The sequence below is a fragment of the Halichoerus grypus genome, chromosome 13, assembly GCF_964656455.1.
Source record: "Halichoerus grypus chromosome 13, mHalGry1.hap1.1, whole genome shotgun sequence".
In the NCBI taxonomy this organism is placed as follows: domain Eukaryota; kingdom Metazoa; phylum Chordata; class Mammalia; order Carnivora; family Phocidae; genus Halichoerus; species Halichoerus grypus.
In genome coordinates this window covers 40,415,207-40,437,292 of record NC_135724.1, presented here as the reverse complement: position 1 = coordinate 40,437,292, position 22,086 = coordinate 40,415,207, and the positions used below count along the sequence as shown (strand labels likewise).

At 35.0% G+C, this 22,086-nt stretch overlaps 1 protein-coding gene across 4 annotated transcripts in view; it reads right to left on the bottom strand.

Annotated features, from left to right (window-relative positions):
- The window catches only part of DSC2 (desmocollin 2), a 32,841-nt gene that overhangs the window by 9,162 nt on the left and 1,593 nt on the right, over positions 1 to 22,086 (bottom strand). For 2 of the 4 annotated variants that reach the window (XM_036096703.2, XM_036096705.2), the window contains exons 2-11: positions 15,584 to 15,668; positions 14,277 to 14,476; positions 13,134 to 13,253; positions 11,717 to 11,872; positions 8,213 to 8,357; positions 7,107 to 7,273; positions 3,161 to 3,295; positions 2,728 to 2,913; positions 959 to 1,215; positions 465 to 607 (exon numbers count right to left, since the gene is read on the bottom strand). In XM_036096703.2, coding sequence (XP_035952596.1) covers positions 465 to 607; positions 959 to 1,215; positions 2,728 to 2,913; positions 3,161 to 3,295; positions 7,107 to 7,273; positions 8,213 to 8,357; positions 11,717 to 11,872; positions 13,134 to 13,253; positions 14,277 to 14,476; positions 15,584 to 15,668 — 1,594 coding nt within the window. The remainder of the gene's footprint in view (positions 1 to 464; positions 608 to 958; positions 1,216 to 2,727; positions 2,914 to 3,160; positions 3,296 to 7,106; positions 7,274 to 8,212; positions 8,358 to 11,716; positions 11,873 to 13,133; positions 13,254 to 14,276; positions 14,477 to 15,583; positions 15,669 to 22,086) is intronic. The other 2 variants (XM_036096704.2, XM_036096706.2) reach the window with 1 other exon arrangement.

The following is a 22,086-nucleotide window of genomic DNA, read 5'->3' as shown; positions in this document are numbered from 1 at the left end:
TTTTTATATAATGTCCTTAATTAGAATTCTAATCCCCAAGTATACTGAGAGTTTCTGTAAAAAGATAGAACAATTTTGTAGGAATGCACTATGGAGTAATCAGTATGTTCTCCGTGTAATGAATTTTCCTGCCAAAGCGAATATTTTAAAAAACATGACTAGATAAATTGAAGCTAATTTTACTAAAGTAACTTTCTCAATTTTCAATGATTGTTTACTTTTAATAAATTATGGTTTCCGGTATTTCTATTACTAAATTATTTTATAATTACAGAAAACTGAGGGTGTTATTAGAAAGCAGCCATGAGTTAATAAATTACAGCAAACCTTTCAATTGCTCTATGTCTTCTGGAGAGAAATACATTTTGAGAATATATGCAGCTGATTTCAAATCGATGTTGGTGGTTTACAAACTGAGGATGTAAGTAGGCAGAAATTGATGGGCTTAAACACAAAGTTCTTACCTTTGTCTGACGCAAGAACTGTGATATTATATATACCATCTCTGATGCTCTCTGCCTCTCTATCCAGGTTTCTGAAAATTGTGATCGATCCTTCCTTTTCATCAATTGTGACCCACCCTTTTGGATCAGTTAATTTCTTATACCTATTAGTAATGATGAATGAAAATAACAAACTGTATCATAGGCCAAATTACAATTCTGGCATCAAAACAAGTTATGAATTTTATTTTATTTTTTAAAGATTTTATGTATTTATTTGACAGAGAGAGACAGCTAGAGAGGGAACACAAGCAGGGGGAGTGGGAGAGGGAGAAGCAGACTCCCCGCTGAGCAGGGACCCCCCCCCCCCGCCCCGATGCGGGGCTCAATCCCAGAACCCTGGGATCATGACCCAAGCCGAAGGCAGTCGCTCAACCGACTGAGCCACCCAGGCACCCCAACAAATTATGAATTTTGAAAACATGGTAAATTTGGAGTTAACTAAAACAGGATACCTTATGCCGCTGCTACTTCTTGTTTCGGGGTCATATGCTCTATATCCATTGCTCTTTGTTCCCACTGGCACATTTTCTTTAATTTGAACGGTTTGCACTGCAGGGCTACACTCGGGGCCCTCATCCTGATTTTTTACATTAACAGTAACTGTTGCTGTGCTCATGACTGATCGTGAACTAGCCTCTTTAGAATACGGAGCTTCATTAACTACGCCAATCTGTAGGTTCACCTGTTGCCTTTCTTCATAATTCAGTGGCTACAAAACACAAGTGTGTTGAAAATCAGATCAAGACATTTAGGATTTGGCCACGCTGGCATACATAACTAGTGTTGAGTATAGTCAGGAGAATATTAAATGTATACCCAGAAACTAGGTGGTGGTTGGAGGAGGGGAATCCACCTGATTCAGTATTTGGGTGGAACCAGAAAAGCAAAACAAAACAAAACAAAAAATGTTTCTTAACTGTGAGTAATATCAGAGGTCCTGATAATGAATTCAAAAAGCATTTAATGAAGGTGTTTCAAGGTTAACACTTGAGAAATTACTTTAGGACCTCCATACCCTAATCAACGGTTATTTACTACTCCATTCATTTTGGGTCAGCTTATCCTATCCTTCTGAAATGAATAGAATTATTTGTACCTGGTTTGGGATAGAAAATGTGGGTCAAATTTATAAAATGTTTCTCAGAGAGGACAGAGAAGAAAATAGAAAGCTCATGGACATTACACTTTCCTTTTTTAGCTCTTCCATCCCAGTTACTTTTTAAAGAACCAGTAGTACCAAATTTAATGGAAGGTTTTTATTTTATCTTGCCTGATATGTAGCTGTAATGAGAATAGGTAAAGCCATTTCCTGCAAGACAGAAATCTTGTCAGGTCTTGGACTTCACAGAGATAAAATTGCTTCTTAGAATACCAAGGATTAGGGCAGGGGTTGGATGAGGCAAGAGATATGATTCAAAAGACATTTCTTTGCTATTCTGAAACATAGAAATTAACCTACAAACTGCACTTAATTTTCATCATTGTAAGAAAAAGGATTTGTCATTTTTGATGCATGCTCTTTGTGAATATGTACAAAAGGGAAACTACATGGACCCAGGATAGAATCATGTTCTAGTTAAAGATGCAGCAGAAATAAGACTATGACTGTGTCCAAAGCAGGTGGCTTTATGGGCTAACTGGCTTCTGAACTGGCAGGGAAGTCTTCTGAGATGCTGCAGAATAGTATTAGAAGGAGGTTTCACAAGTATTTGCATCTTTGAATGGTTGAGGATTCCCATCCTCAAACAAGAAGGAAGCTAAGGTTGTAATGTGTGCTAGATACAGATGAACAAATCTACAAATGCTGTCCCTATGGGTCTCACCAGGAATAACTCACCATTTGGGAAATTCAGGAAATAAGTGAAGGCTCCCTGACTCAGCTACAGAAAGAATGAGCTAGGAAAGTTTGGCACTGTCCCATGGGCATCAAAGCTGTGCCAGTTTTTTAATTGTTAAGACTTGTTGGTTACAAAGTGGATATTATTGAACACACACACACACACATATATAATATTATTTTAAATACCAAGACTTTATAAAAGGTTCTCCAATTTGAATATACTCATCCTGTTATAGTTACGGACAACACAGCATTTATATTTACCTATGTATCTCTTTTATTCTTATATTTACCCAGAATTCCCTTCTTTTCATTAAGCTCTAGTATGCTAATCTATGATATTATAAGCTACAAATAACTAATTTACTAATTTATTCTTACCTTAACCACACACAGAACTCCTTCATTGGTTTTGGGGTCTGTTACTATTTTAAAATTCCCATTTTCATTGCCTTTTAAAATGGTATAATTAGCTCTCCAATTCACAGTATTCATTAAATCCTTATCCTCAATAGTAACACGTAAGATTTCCACATCAACTGTATTTTCTTCCACTGACGTCACATACTAAAATAATAAAAACAAAAAAGCCTTAATTAGTAACTGTCACAAATAGAGCACTGTGGGAAATAAACTCAGTTCTTCTAATTTCCAAGGACTATGTTTACATGATTTCAAACCCTAAGTCCAATTTACTGTCATGTGATTGGGGACACTGCATCTGAAATAATGGGGCAGGCATGGTTGGAGTTATGCATGTTTTGCAATTAACACCGGGTCCTACATTCTTCTTTTATTACTATCATGTACTTACAGAAGTACGGGTAAATGTTGGTAAGTTGTCATTTACATCTCCAATATTAATGATGCAAGTTGAAGTTGTCTGCAAACCGAAATACTGACCATCCATGTCTTGTACTTTTATTTTCAACTGGTATTTATCAGTTACCTGAAAAGAAAGAATTTAATTATTGAGTGAAAGCAACATTGTAATTGAAATCTTATTTTACACTCTGTAATTTTTCTTGCATTAAAAATTTAAGAAGTAAAATTTCACAGTTTTCATGTACTGGCAAAAAATCTCCTCACACTAGTAATTTTCTATTAATTTATGAAAATAGAGTAGCTTCTCAAATTTAAAGTTCTGCTTTATACAGAATATAGAAAAATTGGTTTTTGTTTTACTAACCAGAAAGGGAAGGGGTAGCCATAGCACATTTTAAATTGCCTAGCAGTTAATCAAAATCTTTTATCTCCTATCCAAAGTACATTCTTAGGCTGAAAAATATATGGCAGTGACTCTTACACCAGTCTTGAATAATAAAGTAAAATAGCCTCCCATAAAAAAGGCAGATTTTTTTTTTTTAAAGATTTTATTTATTTATTTCACAGAGGGACACAGTGAGAGAGGGAACACAAGCAGGGGGAGTGGGAGAGGGAGAAGCAGGCTTCCCACTGAGCAGGGAGCCCGATGCAGGGGCTCGATCCCAGGACCCTGGGATCATGACCTGAGCCGAAGGCAGACGCTTAACGCCTGAGCCACCCAGGAGCCCCTAAAAAGGCAGATTTTTAAATATTTACATTTATAAAAATATCTGGAACTGTAATTTTTTTTTCTGTCTATGGAAAATGTAATCTGGTTCTTAGGGCTTTACATTCATCAGGGACTGTAGAAGGCTCATTGCTAGTTTTAAAAAGAAATGTGTTTCTCCTCATAACGGTTTCATTTATCATAAGTATTGAGGCATGAAAGGATTAAAAGCAATTCTAATAATAATGCATTCTGGATGAATTTTAGGAGCCTTGGGTTCTTTTCCTAACTCTAAAAATAACAAATGTAATCTCTCTGGCAGTTGGAAAAGTCTTTTTAGTTAGGTTTTCTCTTCTATAAAATGATGATACTAATACCTTTCCTATATAATGCACCTCTTTTCATAAGACAAAATAATATGTAAAAAACCATCCTGCCCTTCTACCAAGAATGTTTACCCTTCTCTCAACTCCATCACTTCTTAAACTTTCTTGTCTGTTATGTCTTACCTAAAATAAAACTAAAATTTCTCTATCTCTGTGCTTTTTACACATATGATTTTCCTGATGTACTCTTCTCTCATAATCAGTCACATATGCAGAGCTGAAAAATACTGGCCTCATTTAAAAACTCATGCTAGTGTACTTTCAAGGAGAGAATACATATTTTGTTTGTAGTGAATTAAGATTTATTCAAAATAATCAACTGGCTAATAAAACAAAGAAAGAGATGAAGTTTGGGACCTAAATATTAACTTGTGATATCTTCAGATAGAAGAAAAAGTGTGATGTTTAAAGAGCGTAAGGGGTTGAAAGGAACAGATGAAAGCTGGAATCCTGGCATCGATAAGTGTCTCCAGAGCACTCTTGGGTAACACTCCAAGACACCTTCATTAGTCCAATGTTTTCAACGGACTTAGTAGAAGGAGCTATTCAAGACTTGATAAAAGAGGATTTGGTCTATAATCTGCTTTTCCCGAGCACATAAATTCCATGAAAAATCTGTATGATTTCTGGAGTTATAACAGCAATTCATTCATTCATTTATTCTGTAAATGATACTGTACTCTTCACTGGCACATACAGTAAAAACAAATGAATTTATGAATAAAATAAATACAATTGTAATAAAATAAAATATAATTTCACTTAGGAATGTCCTTATAGCTGCAGTAAAAATGATTAATTTTACCAAATTTTATTAAATTTCAACCCATAGTCTAGTGAAGAAATGGGAGGTATGCATAAAGCAGTTCTGCTACATAACATACGATGTTCTTCTCAAGGGAAGTACTTGTGTGATTATTTAAGAACTAAACTAGCTATTGTTTTGGGGGTTTTACTGCACAAAATACCATTTTTACATGAAAGACATCTATCGTTATTCAGACTAGTGTATTTGGAAGACATTATATCTTAATAAAGTGAATCTGTCACTTCAAGGAAAACAACTATTTGTTGTCAATGATAAATTGGAGTTTCAAACAAAAATGAGACTTCTGGAAAACTTTTATCAACCACTGTGATATCAAGGGAGGTGAAAAGGTGACTTTTTTCCTATATTGCTTAATGAAATGTGTCAATCTCTGGAAGATCTACATAATTCAGTAAAACACTATTTTCCAAATGGTTAACACATGATGTTACAAAATTATACATGGATAAATTGTCCAGAGTACAAGATAGACCAATGGATTTAATATAACAAAGTATGAAAGCTCCTTGATAAGGCTTTAGAGTGTACATTGCAAAAAACACATTTATGAAACTAACATTTATGAAACAAAAATTGTCAAGTTTTGGTGTAGTATCAAAAGAGTAGCCACAATGACCTAAAATTACTATTAAAATACTCCTCTCTTTTCTAACTTCATCTCATGTTGGATTTTCTTTATATACTTTAGCTAAAGCTACATATTATAACAAACTGAATGCAGAAGGAGATATGAGAATCCACCAGTCTTATATTAAGCCAGGTATTAAAGAGACTTGGAAAAATACATTATAGTGTCATTCTTCTCAGTAAATTATTTACTGTTTTAGAAAGTGTAATTGTTTTTTATAAAAATGTTATTTATGATAATGTGTAATATATTTATGATTTTTAAATGGGTGAATAAATAAATATTTTAAACTTTTGTCAGCTTTAAATACTAATGGAATAAATATCAATAAATATAGCCCATATAAACAAAAGATCTGTGAAATCTTCAAAAATATTTAAGAGTGTAAAAGGTCCTGAGACCAGAAAATTTGAGGACCACTACTCTAATCCATGAGGAAAAAAGAGAGGAAGATAAAATGAATCTGGTATGAAGTTTTAGGAATCAAATACCTGACAAGCATGTATTACTATACCTTAAGATTAAGGATTATAAACGTAGTAAGTAGGCCAGATAAACTAAGAATTCAGATGAATAAATGCCTGGTGGAAGAGGTAATAGTTGAATACCTAAATGAATGACTCACTAAACTAGGATAGCTGCAGTGGAAATGGACAGAATATAAATACAATGTAATTTTGGAGGTAACAGCACCATGTTTGGGAAAGTGATCTGAACAAGGGAGCAAGAGGAGACATTAAATACAATTCTGAGAGCATGAACTCAGGGTGACAAGAGAAAAATTATCAACAGGAAAAGAATGTATTAATGTCATTTTACCTAGAAAACACGGCAAGGAGAGCACGTTTAAAAGGAAAAAAGAGTTCGATTTTACATGTATTGCATCTTAGGTACCTGTGAAACATCCAAATCAGGATTTCAAGCAGTAGATTGAAAATGGTAAACTAGAGATCAAAGAGAAATAAATTTTCTCTTAAACTATATAAGGGGAAGAATGTAGATGAGACTGTCGGGGAAGAGACGATACAGGCAAAAAAAAAAAAAAAAAAAAAGCATTGTTATCTGTAAATAACAAATGTCTGCACATTTCCAAAAGTTTCACTTTTCATATTTGACATTTCCTGTTTTTACTACTATACTATAAAAATGCTAATATTAGGTAACTTGACTTTATAAAACATACATTTCAAGAGAGAACAAATTAGCAGTTCAAAATTAGCACACTGCAAGGTTAATGACCTCCATCAGCAAACTTAGTAACTTTTCTAAAATTAGATTCACAACATGCTTTTCACAAACACATCTACAGGCGCTATACAAGATATATACAGATATGATTCAATGGCGATGTGACAATCAGGTTTTGTCTGCTGATATTGGTGTTACCTCTCGGTCTAGCTGAGACGATGATGTGGTGATCACGCCTGTAGTTGGATGCATGGAAAACAGCGTGGGGTATGCTGGCAACTGCTCGATGATGGAGTACTTGAGACGCGTGTGCATCGTGTCAGGTTCATCTTTGTCAGTTGCACACACCTGTCCCACGGTAGAACCTACATATTGAAAAATCCTCTTTCATTTCCAAAACTTTTACATTTTCAACATCCCCTTTATTTCATTCCTTTCCATCTACCTCAAAAAGCTTTGGGACCACTTAATTATATGGCTGAGTAGTAGTTTTTATACATTTGCAGACTTCTATATAAAGTATCATTTTTAAATATATCCCAGCATTCTAACATTTGGGAATTTGGTGACCATATCCGTATTTACTGTATAATTTTATAAATGTTAATAATATCCATCCATTGCCATTGTATTTCTAGACTAAAGAATTCTAACTACTCTAACTTTTTTCTATTTCTCAGTCTGCCCTTACATTGATCAAATGGTCAAAAATGTGTCCAAAACTCTTGGTTTAGTTAGATCTTTCTGGAAGACTCAAAAATTGCATTCTGACTTCCAGCTGATACAGTCCATTGACATAAGATTGAGAAAACCTTTGTATTACTCTCAATGACCTTTATGATAATGCTCAGAGTACTGCCAATCATTTAATCAGTATGGGATATCAGTAGATCTCTTCAAGGCTAAGACTTTAATTGCTCAAAGACTTACTCTTCTTAGAGTGTTTTCTCTTACAAGTATTTATTTTATCTCACACAGGAAGTAACTGAGTAATTTCTCTAGTTTTCGGGCACTAGGCTTGGCATTCCAGATGTACGATGCATCATTTAATCTTCACAACAATCTCGCATATCATAACCCATTTTACAGATAAAGAAAACAAGGTTTGTCAAGACTATTAAGTCTGCCCAAGGTCAGAGCACACAGCTAGTGAAAGGCAGAGCAAAATTCCCACCCACAGCAACCCTGATTAGCAAGTCCCTTGTTCTTGCCAGCGGAATATGCTGCCTCCCAATGGTCACAGTGAAATTCAATTTATGAATTAAAATGTTAAGTTGCCATACATTGTTAAGGTAGGTACGCACCAACTCTGCAATTTTCGGAAACTGTAAAAACGTAAGTTGTTTCTGTAAAAACTGGGTAGTTATCATTTTCATCCTCAATTCTGATTACCAGGGGCAGTGGAAGTTCCGGAGTATATCCATCCGGAGTTGTGGCGAAGGCAATTAGCTGTGAAGAGTCAAATAAGGAAAAAAGCAAAATTAAAATATGGTTCCAACTTCCTTTGGCTTCAATTTGGAGACTGTTCAGCACGGCGGTGTGAGTTTCACCATTTGTTATTGTTTGGGGATGTGGACGGAACCTTAATGTCACAGGAGGTGGTTAATCCCATGGTGTACTACAGCATTTTATGTTTAATATAATAACATAGATAATTTTGGTTTCTTTACTAGTACTTACTATTGTGGATGAGTGTTAACAGCTTTTATTATTATTTTCCCAGAACAGTCTTGAAGATTATTTTGTGGGGTTTTTTTGTTTTGTTTTGTTTTATTAAGTTTTTCATTTTAATCCCAGTTGTTAACATAGTGTTGTATTAGTTTCAGGTGTACTATAGTGATTCAACACTTCCATACAATAGCCGGTGCTCATCCCAAGTGCCCTCCTTAATCCCCATCCCCTATTCCCCGCATCGCCCTACCCACCTCCCCTCTGGTAACCATCAGTTTGTTCTGTATAGTTAAGAGTCCGTTTCTTGGTTTGCCTCTCTCTTTTATTTTTCCTTTTGCATGTTTGTTTTGTTTCTTAAATTCCACATATGAGTGAAATTCTATGGTATCTGTTTTTCTCTAACTTATGTCACTTAGCATGATACTCTCTAGCTCCGTCCATGTCATTGCAATGGCAAGATTTCATTCTTTTTATGGCTGAGTAATATTCCATTGCATTTATATACCACTCTTCATATCCATTCATCAATCAATGGACACTTGGGTTGCTTCCATAATTCAGCTATTGTAAATAATGCTGCTATAAACATAGGGGTGCTTGTATCCCTTTGAATTGGTGCTTTTGTATTTTTTGGGTAAATGCCAAACAGTGTGATTACTGGATTGTGGGATAGTTCTATTTTTAACTTTTTGAGGAATCCCCATACTGTTTTCCACAGTGGCTGCACCAGTTTGCATTCCCATCAACAAAGCAAGAGGGTTCAGGGTGCCTGGGTGATTTGGAAGCATCTGACTTCAGCTCAGGTCATGATCTTGGGGTCATGAGATGTGATCACATCGAGCCCCACCTGTGTCAGGCTCCCTGCTCAGCGGGTAATCCGCTTCTCCCTCTCCCTCTGCCCCTCCTCCCCACTCATGCTCTCTCTCTCTCTTGAATAAATATATAAAATAAAATCTTTCATAAAAATAAAGAAATAATGCAAGAGGGTTCCTTTTTCTCCACATCCTTGCCAATACTTGTTGTTTCTTGTGTTTTGAATCTAGCCATTCTGACAGCTGTAAGGTGATATCTCATTGTGGTTTTGATTTGCATTTCCCTGATGATAAGCAATGTTGAGCATCTTTTCATGTGTCTGTTAGCCATCTGAATGTCTTCTTTGGAGAAATGTCTGCTCATGTCTTTTGCCCATTTTTAAGTGGATTATCTGTTTTTTGAGTGTTGAGTTTTGTAAGTTCTTTATATATTTTGGATACCCTTTATTGGATATGTCATTTGCAAATATCTTCTATATCTTCTCCCATTCAGTAGGTTGCCTTTAGTTTTATTGTTTTCTTCACCGTGTGGAAGCTATTTATTTTGATGTAGTCCCAACAGTTTATTTTTGCTTTTATTGCCCTTGCCTCAGGAGACATATCTAGAAAAAAAGTTGCTATGGCTGATATCAGAGAAATTATTGCCTGTTCACTCTTCTAGGCTTTTTATGGTTTCAGGTCTCACATTTAAGCCATTTTGAGTTTATTTTTGTGTATGGTATAGAAAGTGTTCCAGTTTCATTCTTTTCATTCTTTTGCATGTAGCTGACCAGTTTTCCCAACACCATTTGTTGAACAGACTGTCTTTTTCCCATTGTATATTCATTCCGCCTTTGGTGAAGATTAATTAACCATATAATTGTGGATTTATTTCTGGGTTTTCTATCCTATTCCATTAATATAGGTCTCTATTTTTATGCCAGTACCACACTATTTTGATTAGTACAGCTTTGTTTATCTTTTTTTTAATTTTATTTATTTATTTGAGAGAGAGAGGGAGAGGGAGCATGAGCAGGGGGAGGGGCAGAGGGAGAAGCAGACTCCTCGCTGAACAGAGAGCTGGATACGAGGCTCAATCCCAGGCCCCTGAGATCAAGACCTGAGCCGAAGGCAGATGCTTAACCGACTGAGCCAACCAGGTGCCCTTTGTTTGTTTATTTTTAAAGATTTTATTTTTGTTAAGTAATCTTTACACCTAACATTGGCTCAAACTCACAACCCTGAGATCAAGAGTCACATTTTTCACCAAATGAGCCAGCCAGGCGCCCTGATTAGTAGAGCTTTGTAACATAACTTTAAGTCTAGAATTTTTGTTTTTCCTTTTCAAGACTGCTCTGGCTATTTAGGGTCTTTTGTGGTTCTATACATATTTTAGGATTGTTCTAGTTCTGTGAAAAATGCTATTGGTATTTCGATTAGGATTGCATTAAATCCATAGACTGTTTTGCACAGTATGGACATTTTAACAATATTTGTTCTTCCAACCCATGAGCCTGGAATATCTTTCCATTTCTCTATTATTTTGTTTTGTTTGAAAGTTTCCAGTGCATGGATTTTAAATACCCTCTCTGGATCTTCAGTAACTTTGGATTCTTAGGACTCCAAATTCCCCAGGCGCAGTTAACTAAAATATTATCTTATATACTACTAATTAGAATTTCATGCATATTGGTAGTTATATTTAGATAATTCTCTTCATGAGAATTTTTACTTTAAAAAAGGAAAGTCAGAAATAGAACAAATGCATGGCTATAAATTGTATGTGGAATGCAATTTATTTCTTTTAATTTTATAATATGAATTTCAACTCCAATTTTTCTCATAACAACTCTCAGAGAAAGCAGAGCATCACAGGTACTTAGAAGGCCATCTTGTAGCAATTCCAAACCTAAATATTTAAATCTAGGAATGCCTGGGTGGCTCGGTCTGTTAGTAACTTTTGGTTTCAGCTCAAGTCATGATCTCAGGGTTGTGAGATCGAGCCCTACTCAGCACAGAGTCTGCTTGAGATTCATTCCTTCTCCTTCTCCCTCCCCCTCTGCCTCTCTCCCCACTCAGGCACGCTCTCTCTATATATAAAATAAATAAATAAAATCTTTTTTAAAAAGTAAAAAAAAAAAGTGAAACTATCATACCAAGACCAATCTAAGAATCTAATGCTCTCTATTCTATAAAGCTCTTTTTGCTTCAAGTCTGTGCTATCAGATGTAGCCAGAGCAGAGACAACAAGCTCAGAGAACAGAAAAAGGTAAGCAAATTGAGAATGGGAGATGAAACAGTCAAGCTTAATAATTACTAATACAATATGTAAACTTTAGACTTTACCTCAAAAGATTCATACTCCTCACGATCTACAGGACGAGTGCAATACAAGTTTCCAGTATCTCTCTCTACATAAAATAAATTTATAGGTTCTCGGTCCACCCCAGGTCCTCTTATGGAATAGAATATAGTGTAGTTTTGTGCAGTGTCAGATTGAATCTAGAAAGTAGATATTATATACATAAGAGACAAATTTTTATTTCAGCAAAACTTTCATCTATATATATTTATACAATCATGTTGCCATTTTTGTTGCAATAAGTAATTGCCCCCTTTAATTTGTTATCATGTATGAATAAAAAACAGCAATAGAATAAAGAAGCCTAATAATTGAGAAATTTCAAGAGCAAGGCATGAGGAAAATAATGTAGTAGTATCTTAGTTTTCCCGAATAACTGAGAAATACACTAAATGGTACCTATGTGAACCAAACATTTAAGACTTTAACTGTCTGAGAAAACAAAGTATTCAGAGCATGAAAAATTACCCTTTCATTAATTTTTTAAACTTGAAGTTTTATTATACATAACATTTGAGACGCTAGGTTTAAAGTTACTGTATACAGGGAAAAACCATGGGAAATGCTTTCCTTAATTAGTTTCTATTATTTGTCAGCATCTTTTTATTATAGAAGCTGAGGTGAAAGGATGGGTGGAAATGAGGGAGAATAGAAATGACATAATATCTTGGCAAGTGTGATATTCTGGTACTTGATTCAAAAAGCAAATTTTTTCCCAAGTTGTTTTGATCCTCTTAGTAAGATCTTGACTATATGTCAGGATGACTAACAATGATTTTCAAATGATTTCTTTCTCAACTTTGAGATGCTCTTTTCTCAACTGTATGAAATTTGTTGGTGGATATAAAGGAGAGTTCCTCTCAAATTTCAAGAACTGAGAGAAAAGAAACCCAAGTCAAGGACTCAATGGTCATGGCAATGGATAGTGGAAGAAGGCAAGATTTGCTGGGGTTGCTACTGAAAGTTAGAAAGAGAGAGAAAATGTGGATCCAGTACGATTTAAGTGGTGGACTTGGGGATAAACAATGGAAAGGATGTATGTGTCTTTTGCCCTTCATGGCATTTATCCTGGTGTAAGCAATTTCATCTATTATGAAAGGGGTTTCTAGACTATGCCCAGGTGACATGCTTGCTAATAGGAAAATTCATTAAGGAACAATATGTTTGAGAGTGCTAGATGGGTTTTACAATTTCATAAATGGACTTTGCAGGACTAAAACTGCAAAAAAGTATATGCTGGTATAAAGATATATATTTATACCCATTTACTGAAACATATAATACACATACTCATGTATTCATACAGAACTGTTTTTAAAAATAACTTTATATTCATCATCCAAATTAAAAAAAAAAAATGGAAACCATAGACTTTCACAGTGAAAGGAAAGTAAATTGTACCTGTTGAAGAAAAAGTGGGAAAGGACCCAAGGAATTCTCTTGCATTGAACAAGGAATAGGAGCCCATCTTCTCTTGGCACGTCTTAGAACTTTTTCTTTAGAATGCCTCTTCTTTAATACCTCAATTTAGAACACAGGAAAAAAATAATAAAGTCCATGGTTACTTTATTCGCAAACATTGGAACTCTGACACATCTCTCATGAGGATTAACTGGGAAGGTGTAAGACCATGGTGGTGCTTGAAAACCAAACTAAATGTCAACACTGCAAAAAAGATAACAAAGAAATAGCAGTCCTATCTGTTAACACAACAGTACTCTCAAGAAAATAACTTGGTACGAACATGGAAGAAAGAGAGATGGAATTGGAAGCCTAGAAGCAAAATTAAAAAAAAATAAAATAAAAACCAACAACGTTACTGTTGCCATATTGCCATGCAAAACCATGGGAGGAGAGAGATGCAAGGAAAAGAAATAAAGTGAGTGACCTTCTAAATATAGCATATGCACCTTCCACTCACCAGCAACTAGGAAGAGCCAGGGACCAACAGAGAGAGAATCTGTGTCAGAACGGGGAGAGAAAAATGGTGATAACTCTCAAGCTGCTGCACTGAATTATGGCCGATGGTTGAATAGAAATCATCTGGATCTTTGGTGTCAGAGTCCAATAAGCATGCATGAGGTCTGAATCTCAACCTAAAATAGTCATCTACTTTTTAAGACTACAAATTATGCTGTCTAAGATACATATAGACAGAGTTGCAAAATTTGTTTTGGAAATCTATTCTACAGGAAAAGATTAAGAAATGCTTCTTTGTGTCTAATCTCAAATTCGCATGCTTCTAGGCTTCCAATTTAATTTTGCTTCTAGGCTTCCAATTCCATCTCTCTTTCTTCCATGTTCGTACCAAGTTATTTTCTCCCAATTTCTCTGTTTATGTCCCAAATGAAAAGCAATGACAACCTAGAATAACTGAGGTGGCAAAACCTTTTTCCACCATTTGAACACTGTTAAGTTGCATGATGGTTTCCATTCTTCATCAAGCTGAACTATCCCACGTCATCTCTGATTCCACATCTTCCCTGGTAATGTTACACCTGCAGAATACAATTCATTATGCTTCATTTTTATAGTTTGGTGTACCTTTGTTTGATGCTGTAAAAGAACAAGCAGTTTCTTTTCTTCTTGGTTCTCAGTGTTGTAAAGTAATATGGTAAAACTTCTCTCCTCTGAGGACAAAAGAATAGCATTTGTTGTATAGACAGACCCATCTTCTAAAATTTGGAAATCAGGGTCACTTGAATGAATTAGATTTGCAGATTGAAAGCACTCCTTCAGGTTAACTGTAGAAAATACACACAAGCAATCATTTGTAAGGTAAAACAAAACAATATATAGTGCTAACAGTAATCTATTCATTTGGGGGTGCGGAACCAAAAACTTAAAATTACACTGACACTTGTAAATGTTGCATTTTTAAAAGTACATATGAAACTATATGGTTAATTAAATTGTGCATAAACACCTATGTCACTTCAAACACCTCCTTTACGTCCTTTTAAAAAAGAGACATTTGTCCTAAAATAAAGGCATGTGAGTTCCAGTGTTTTAATATGTAAACCAACACCAAAAGATGTTTTTCTTTATTAACTGAAATTAGCTATAGCGTAACACATGAGAGAACTTAAACAGAATCTAGAAAATTAATCAGCAGTTATTAAATTAAAATATTTCTTAACTCTTTGCATCTATTGTTAGAGTCATTATATTCTGTGTTCTCACTGGTCTGCTCTTTCCTTGTAAGCTTGAGTTATGTGAAAAAAATTAATTGATAAGGGGCGCCTGAGTGGCTCAGTCAGTTTAGCGTGGGACTCTGGATTTCAGCTCAGGTCATGATCTCAGGATTGTGGGATCGAGCCCTGCGTCAGCCTCCACGCTGAGCAGAGCCTGCCTAAGATTCTCTCTCTCCCTCTCCCTCTGCCCCCCCCCACTGCTCTTTCTCTCCCTCTCTCTCTCATTCCCTCTCACTCAAAATAATAATAATAATAATAATTGATAGAAAGCAATTTCTGGAAATATATATCAGTAAAATACCAAAATGTTTTATTATTAAAATCCAAAAACAATACCTTTAAACTCAAGAAATAGATTCAATACTATTTCTCAATTTCATAGAAGTATGTTATAACATATACCATTACCCCCATGTAATATAAATACTAATAATTATTTATTACTCAAACTAAGCCTTTTTATCTACTTCATATAATCATGTTTTTCAATAAAGGACAATATTCCTTTTATTGGAATGATATTGTGTGTATTACAAATGATAATGTAATATATTAGTTTTAACTATTAATTCCAATACAGCTATCCTTCTAAAAATTACACTAATTTTACAAGATCATACCAAGTAAGATCTATTACACATTTTAGCAGTTTCTTACCTCTACCAACAAATTTCTCAGCATCTAGCTGGGAGGGAACTTGTAGTATGACTTTTTTGCAGGCATCACAGGTAAATGTTAAGATCTAAAACATCAAATCAGTATTACACATTAAAAAAAGATCCTTTTAATCTGTACATCATTCATATAAATTAGAAATTGGTATAATTATAAATTAGTTTATACAACTAGCAAAATAAAATTTAAAAACATACACTGCAGTAGAAATCAGAACAAAATTACATGGAGAGGAAGAATAAAACAAAAGACCAAGAGTCATGGCTCCCTCCTTCACAAAGCATGTAAACTCCAAGAATTCCTTACCCTCTTGGGTTTTGTTTCCTATTCTGTAAAAAGGAGCTAATAGTAAATTCACTGACTAATACGGTGAGTATACTGAGGAACGAATGACAACCAATGTGAGAGCACTAAAAACTTAGGAAGGCAGCACAGGTATGTGAATAGGAAAAATAAACAAAAACAAATTTAGAGTCAGCAAAGTGTTTCAATTAATAGTCAACTGCCTATGAACTATGGTACCAAATCAATAGTATCTTAAACAAAAACCCAATGCTTTAAAGAGAAGCATCAACTCATTATCACGGAGTGACTTGGAGATTACTTATCTATGACCCCACACAAACAAGCACAGAACTTTGAAATACGAATTTATTTTGAAGGCGCATCTTCTCATAAGTGACCAGTAAGGTCATTTTACAAAATATTTCACTTAAAATTTTTTAAATGAGTTAGTGATTTACGGTAACCAATTCCAATACAATATATATTTGAACACACCGAAATTTAATTCTGTTCTCCCTAAAACTGTATAATGTACGCTTCTGAAAGATTCAACAATTCTATAGTTTTGCAAAGGCTTTTAACCAAAAGCAACATAGCTGACTAGCACTGATACTATATATACAAAGTCTATAAACACAAATTAAAATAATCAAAATTTGGATTAAAATTTTTATTTCTAATATACACTTTTATTTCCACTACACATGCCAAAATACATTTAATTATCCAATTTAAGTTATATATGGAGGATCAGGCAAGGCAGTGATTACATGTCATTTGGAAATTAGGGATGGACACAGTGAAGAGACTATTTGGATTGGAAATTAAAAGATGAGAAGAATGTTCACTGGCTGTATTGTCTTAGAGAAGACAGGAGTAAAATGAGATGTGTGAAGAGTCCAATTCAAGGTGGTTGAAAACATGCATCTACTTCTTCATTCAACCAACATTTACTGGTTGCTTACTATGTACAAGGCAGTGTTCAGCAGTGAACAAAGTCCTTGACCTCATGGAGATTACCTTATAATGTGAGACAAAAAAAAATAAATACATAAAAGTCATATAATGCCAAGAGATAAATGTTATGAGAAAAATAAAACAGGCAGAAAAGGTGACAGAGGGAAGACCAGAAGCCTGAATGAAATGAGGAAGCAAACCAGTTCACTAACCGGGGAAGAGTCTTCCAGGTGGAAGAAAACCCAGAACAAAGACCCTGGAAGAGTATTTTACCTGGTGTGTTAGAGGAACAAAAAAGCAGTCATGGTAGGAAAGCACAGTGAGGGAATAGTGATACAAGATGATATTAAAGGGACGGTCATGGGCATATCACATATGGTTTAAAAGACCATAGTAGGAGTGTAGATTTTATTCTGAGTACAGAGAAACAATCATAGGTTTAGAAGCTGTGGAGTGGCATAATGTGGTGAGCATTTACACAGACTCATTCTGGTGGCCCTGTGAGAACAGACTACAGAGAAGCAAGAGTGGAAGCAAGATGACCAATTGGGAGGTTCCAGCAGAAATGTAAGAGAGGGAGGATGGTGACTTGGACTAAGGTGAAAACAGCAGAGAAGGTGAAAAATGGCTGGATTAATTCAATACTTTAGAGAACAGTATCCTGGACATCCATTCATTCCTGCATTTAACTAATATTTACTGAATGTCTACTATGTACCAGACACAGAGCAGTAAACATGATCCTCATGAAACTTTCAATTCAAGGATAAGACATAATGGTAATTTCAATAAAGTAGGATAAATGCTCTACTAGATGGGTACGGGGTGCTATAGGATAGCAGGGGGAACTAGCCTCATGTAAGAGCCAGGTGAGGTCATCTGAAGAGTGGCTGTACATTAGCCAGTTCAAGAGGACGCACAGCTTCCGTGTTCCAAATACAGAAACGGCAAATGTGAAGCCCAGAGATGACACGGGTCTGAAAACAAAATCTTAAAAGGCTGATGCTCACAGCACAAAAGGGACAAAGTTTAAAATGAATTCAGGGGCGCCTGGCTGGCTCAGTCAGTAAGAGCATGCAACTGTTGTACTCGGGGCTGTGAGTTCGAGCCCCACTTTGGGTGTAGAGATTGCTTAAAAATAAAATCTTAGAAAAGAAATAAAAGAAAATGGATTCAGAGAAGTAGGTGTGGGGTAGATTCTGAACAGTGTTAACAAAGCATATGGATCTTTTTTTTCCTAAAGACAGTAAGAAACCAAAGATTTGCTTTAAGCAGATAAACGACATAAGCAGCTTCCCATTGGAACAAGGTGAGTCCGAGCAGTGTGGGGAATGGATCAGGGGAATGATTCTCATTTCCAAAAATGGCAGCTAGGTCATTCAGGGGAAAAAAATGCCAAAATGAAAAAGGATGGATATGTTTTTTTGTTAACGGTCCTAAACCATCTAGCAAAGAAATGCTAGGCAGAAACTCAGGATCAAACTCAAACACAGAGTGGTAATCAGACACAACTTCTGATCTGAAAAAAGATTGGACTCTGGTTGTTTGGCCTCAATAGAAGAGAAGAAAATCAAGCACAGGCCTGCCTAAGATCTAAGAGAAGAGCTGCCCACATTAATCTGGGACCCCAAATGTAAAACCTTCGCCGTAGAGGGAGCCTGAAGCAAACTGGTCCTTGAACGGATTTGTGATCCACATTCACCTTACTTGCTTGGTCTGGGAACCTCAAGCCACTGATTAAAGAAGGCCTGGCATGTAATCACTACCATAGATGCTGAAAGACGTTTGACCAAATTCAATAACGATCCTTAGATTTAAAAAAAAAAAAAAAGCCCCCCAAGGAGTTAATAAGTACTTCTTCAAGATGATTTTATATTATGTTTTAATCACAACATCTATGGGAAAACATTAGCAGCAGCCCCACTAAACTCAGAAACAGCATACTTTCCAAGGTCATCATTTATAGTTAACATTACATTAAAATATATTAGGCAAGAGGGAAATATCAGATGACATATAGATTGGAAAGGAAGAAGCAAAAAAAATCTCTATTTGCATTTGATATGACTACCTGGAAAACTGAAAGAAATCAACTAATAAATTACTATAAAACTAATAAAATACTATAAATTACTATAATTACTATAGAATTTCAGTAAGGGAGCAGAAACAACTATTAAAATACAGAAATCATTAGTCTTTGCACACATAAATACAAGTTAAATAATATAATGAAAGAGAAGGAATCATTTTCAAAAGCAATAAAAAGTTAAAAGGCCAAGGAGTAAACTTAACAAGAAACATGTAAAGCTCTACTTGAGAAAAATCTGAAAATATTTCTGAAGGACACAAAGTAGACTCGCACAAAAAGAAAGATATATCATTATTTTGGATAGAAAAAAAAATCAACATAAATATATCAATTTCCACTAAGTTAAATTATAAATTTCATGATGTCAATAAAAATCTTAATAGTATTTTTTCTGGAACTAGACAAGCTGATTTAAAAGGTCATAAGGAAAAATAAATAACTAAGAATAGACGGGAAAATTATGAAAAAGAAAAGCAATGAAAGGATATTAGGCTTAGCAGGTATTTAAAAATACTATGAAGTCTCAATAATTAAAACTGCCATTTTGTATATGAATAGGCAGAAAGATATTAGATGCATACAAATTGGAAAGGAAGAAGTAAAAGAGTTTCTATTTGTATTTGTTATAACTGTATACAGTCCATAAATGTTCTAACTTTGTTACACTCACCAATTATAGGAGTTCCTATTTCACCACATTCTTGCCTATGCTGTGTGTTGTCAAACTTTTGGGTGTTTGCCAAATGAGGAATATGTCACTGAAGTTTAACTACATCTTTTCTTATTATGAGCGAGGCTGAAATATTTTTATGGGCCATTTTTAGTACTTTATGGGACTTTTTCATATCCATGTTCATGTTGGACTATTTGATTTATAAGAGCTCTTTATATACTTGTAGATTAGCCTTTTAAAATATGATCTGCAATTTTTTTTTTCTAATTTGAGTTACCTTTGACTTTGCTTATAATATTTTTGTTTGGGTTGTTATTTTTGCCATGGACAAGTGTGTGTGTGTCTTAATATAATTGATTTATATTATTTATAATATTTATAATATATTTATATTAATGATCATAATTTGATATAATTGGTTTTCTCAATATTAATAAATGGCTTTTGAAATCTAAGCCATGTGAACCATAGACAGGCCTTCTTGACTCCAAACTTAAACAGGAAGTCACCATGTTTTCTTCTATTAACTGTATGGTATCGTATGTTACATTTAACCCTTTCATCTCTTTGGACTTTTCTGTGTTCTACATGAGTTATGGGTTCGACTTCATCTTTTGCCAAATGACTGCCTAGATCAAGTAGTCTCATACTATATATATATATACACATATATAGTATAATATGATACAGTATAGTATAACATGCTCTATAATATATAATATAGTATATTATACTGAGTATAGTACTATACTAAAATACTATAATATATTACTATAATAACTAATATATTAGTATACTATATACATTATATATTATATATAATACTCTCTATAAATCCTCAATGATGTGATATGACGTCCATTATAAAACAGCTTTCCATCTAGTCATGTACAACCTTTATGGAGGGGTGAAGGAGCTGTTAATATCTACCAAAAGTACACAGTCATTTATACTTTTATCTAGCAGTACCATTTCTGGTAATCTAATCTATTCTATTCATACACCTGCCCATACATGAAATGACATATATATACAAGTTTATTCACTATGACATTATTTGTAATAGCAAAAAGTAACAGCAGAGATGATGGACAGAAGCAGAGATATCCATAAGGTATTTCTGAATGTAGATTTAATAGGACTTAATGATGGATTTGGGGAGGGGAGCAGTGAGGAAGGAAAAGCAAACAGCTTCCAGACATCCTACCTGAGCAACAAGGTGTATGGTAGTGTCATTCACTGAAATACAGGATGTAAGAAGAAAAGCAACATTGTTTGAGAAGATAATAACTGCTGTGTCACACAGCATACTGGGTAGATATAAAGACTTATTGTTTAATGAAGACATCCCAACTACCAAAATACATTTCATCTAAAGAGGCACCTGTATGATATTTCACCGACAGAACCTAGAATAGGGAGTCTGATTCTGAGTAGTCAGGAAGGTCAAAAGAAAAAAAGGGAGTGAATTTCAATAAAGGCACAATCTACAAGGTGGAATTGTATAAGGAATGGTTTATATTTAGCAGTGGAGATCCGGTATGACCTTAGAGAGTGAGCAGCCTCATTAGGTGTTTGGGTAGAAACCAGAGTTCAAGTGGTTGAGACACCTGTGTGGCGAGGCAGTAGTAGGAAGCAGGGAGAAGCTGATTTGTAGAATGGTCAAGGATTAATTGGGTACATGGAGAGGAGGAAATGTAAAGGGTGTTCCCCCAGTGAAAAGGAATTATTCACTCCTACTTAATAATATCTTCTACTCAAATGCTCTTTCCACATCTATCTCACTTGAGGCTCACGAGCACAAGAACCACCTGAGGCTGGCAGGACTTGGCCCTGATATGCACACAGACACCAGAGCAGCTAGAAGGACCCACACCGCACCTTCCAGCTAGAATGTAGCAGGATGAGGGGTGCTTTGCTATCTATCCACTTCTGGCCAATCCAGCTCTGAAGCTAAGAAAAGTCACCTTTAGTTTATTCACTTCATCGTCTTTCTTCTACAAAGGACCTGAGAGCACAAAGAAAGTTTTGTGTGCAAGCATATGCAAAGCAATGCTATTTATTGCCCATACCTATTACTGTCCATGCTTAATTACAGCTATTACTGTCCATGCTTAATTACCCCTTTTCCTTCAAAGAGTAATGGCCAGTGGTTTAAAAAGAAGCAGCAACTTTATTAGGGATCTAACCAAAGTCATTTCTTTGTCATCGACTACATATGTTGTGACCGTTATTTATTCCATTCTTGGTTTTCTCAACTATAAAATACTAATTGCTGTACACCTGGCCCTTTTATGACACTAATGTGCCCTGGGAATTTAACTAAGGGTCTGAAGTCCAGAGAACTCCTAGAGAAAGATAGTGTAATGACAGCACTACAATTTCATGATTTAAAAATTTAAGGAATTCACTGTAAACTAAGAGCGGTTGAGAAGTGAAATGATCCGACTATTTCATCCCCCCAGTTCCAGCACTCCC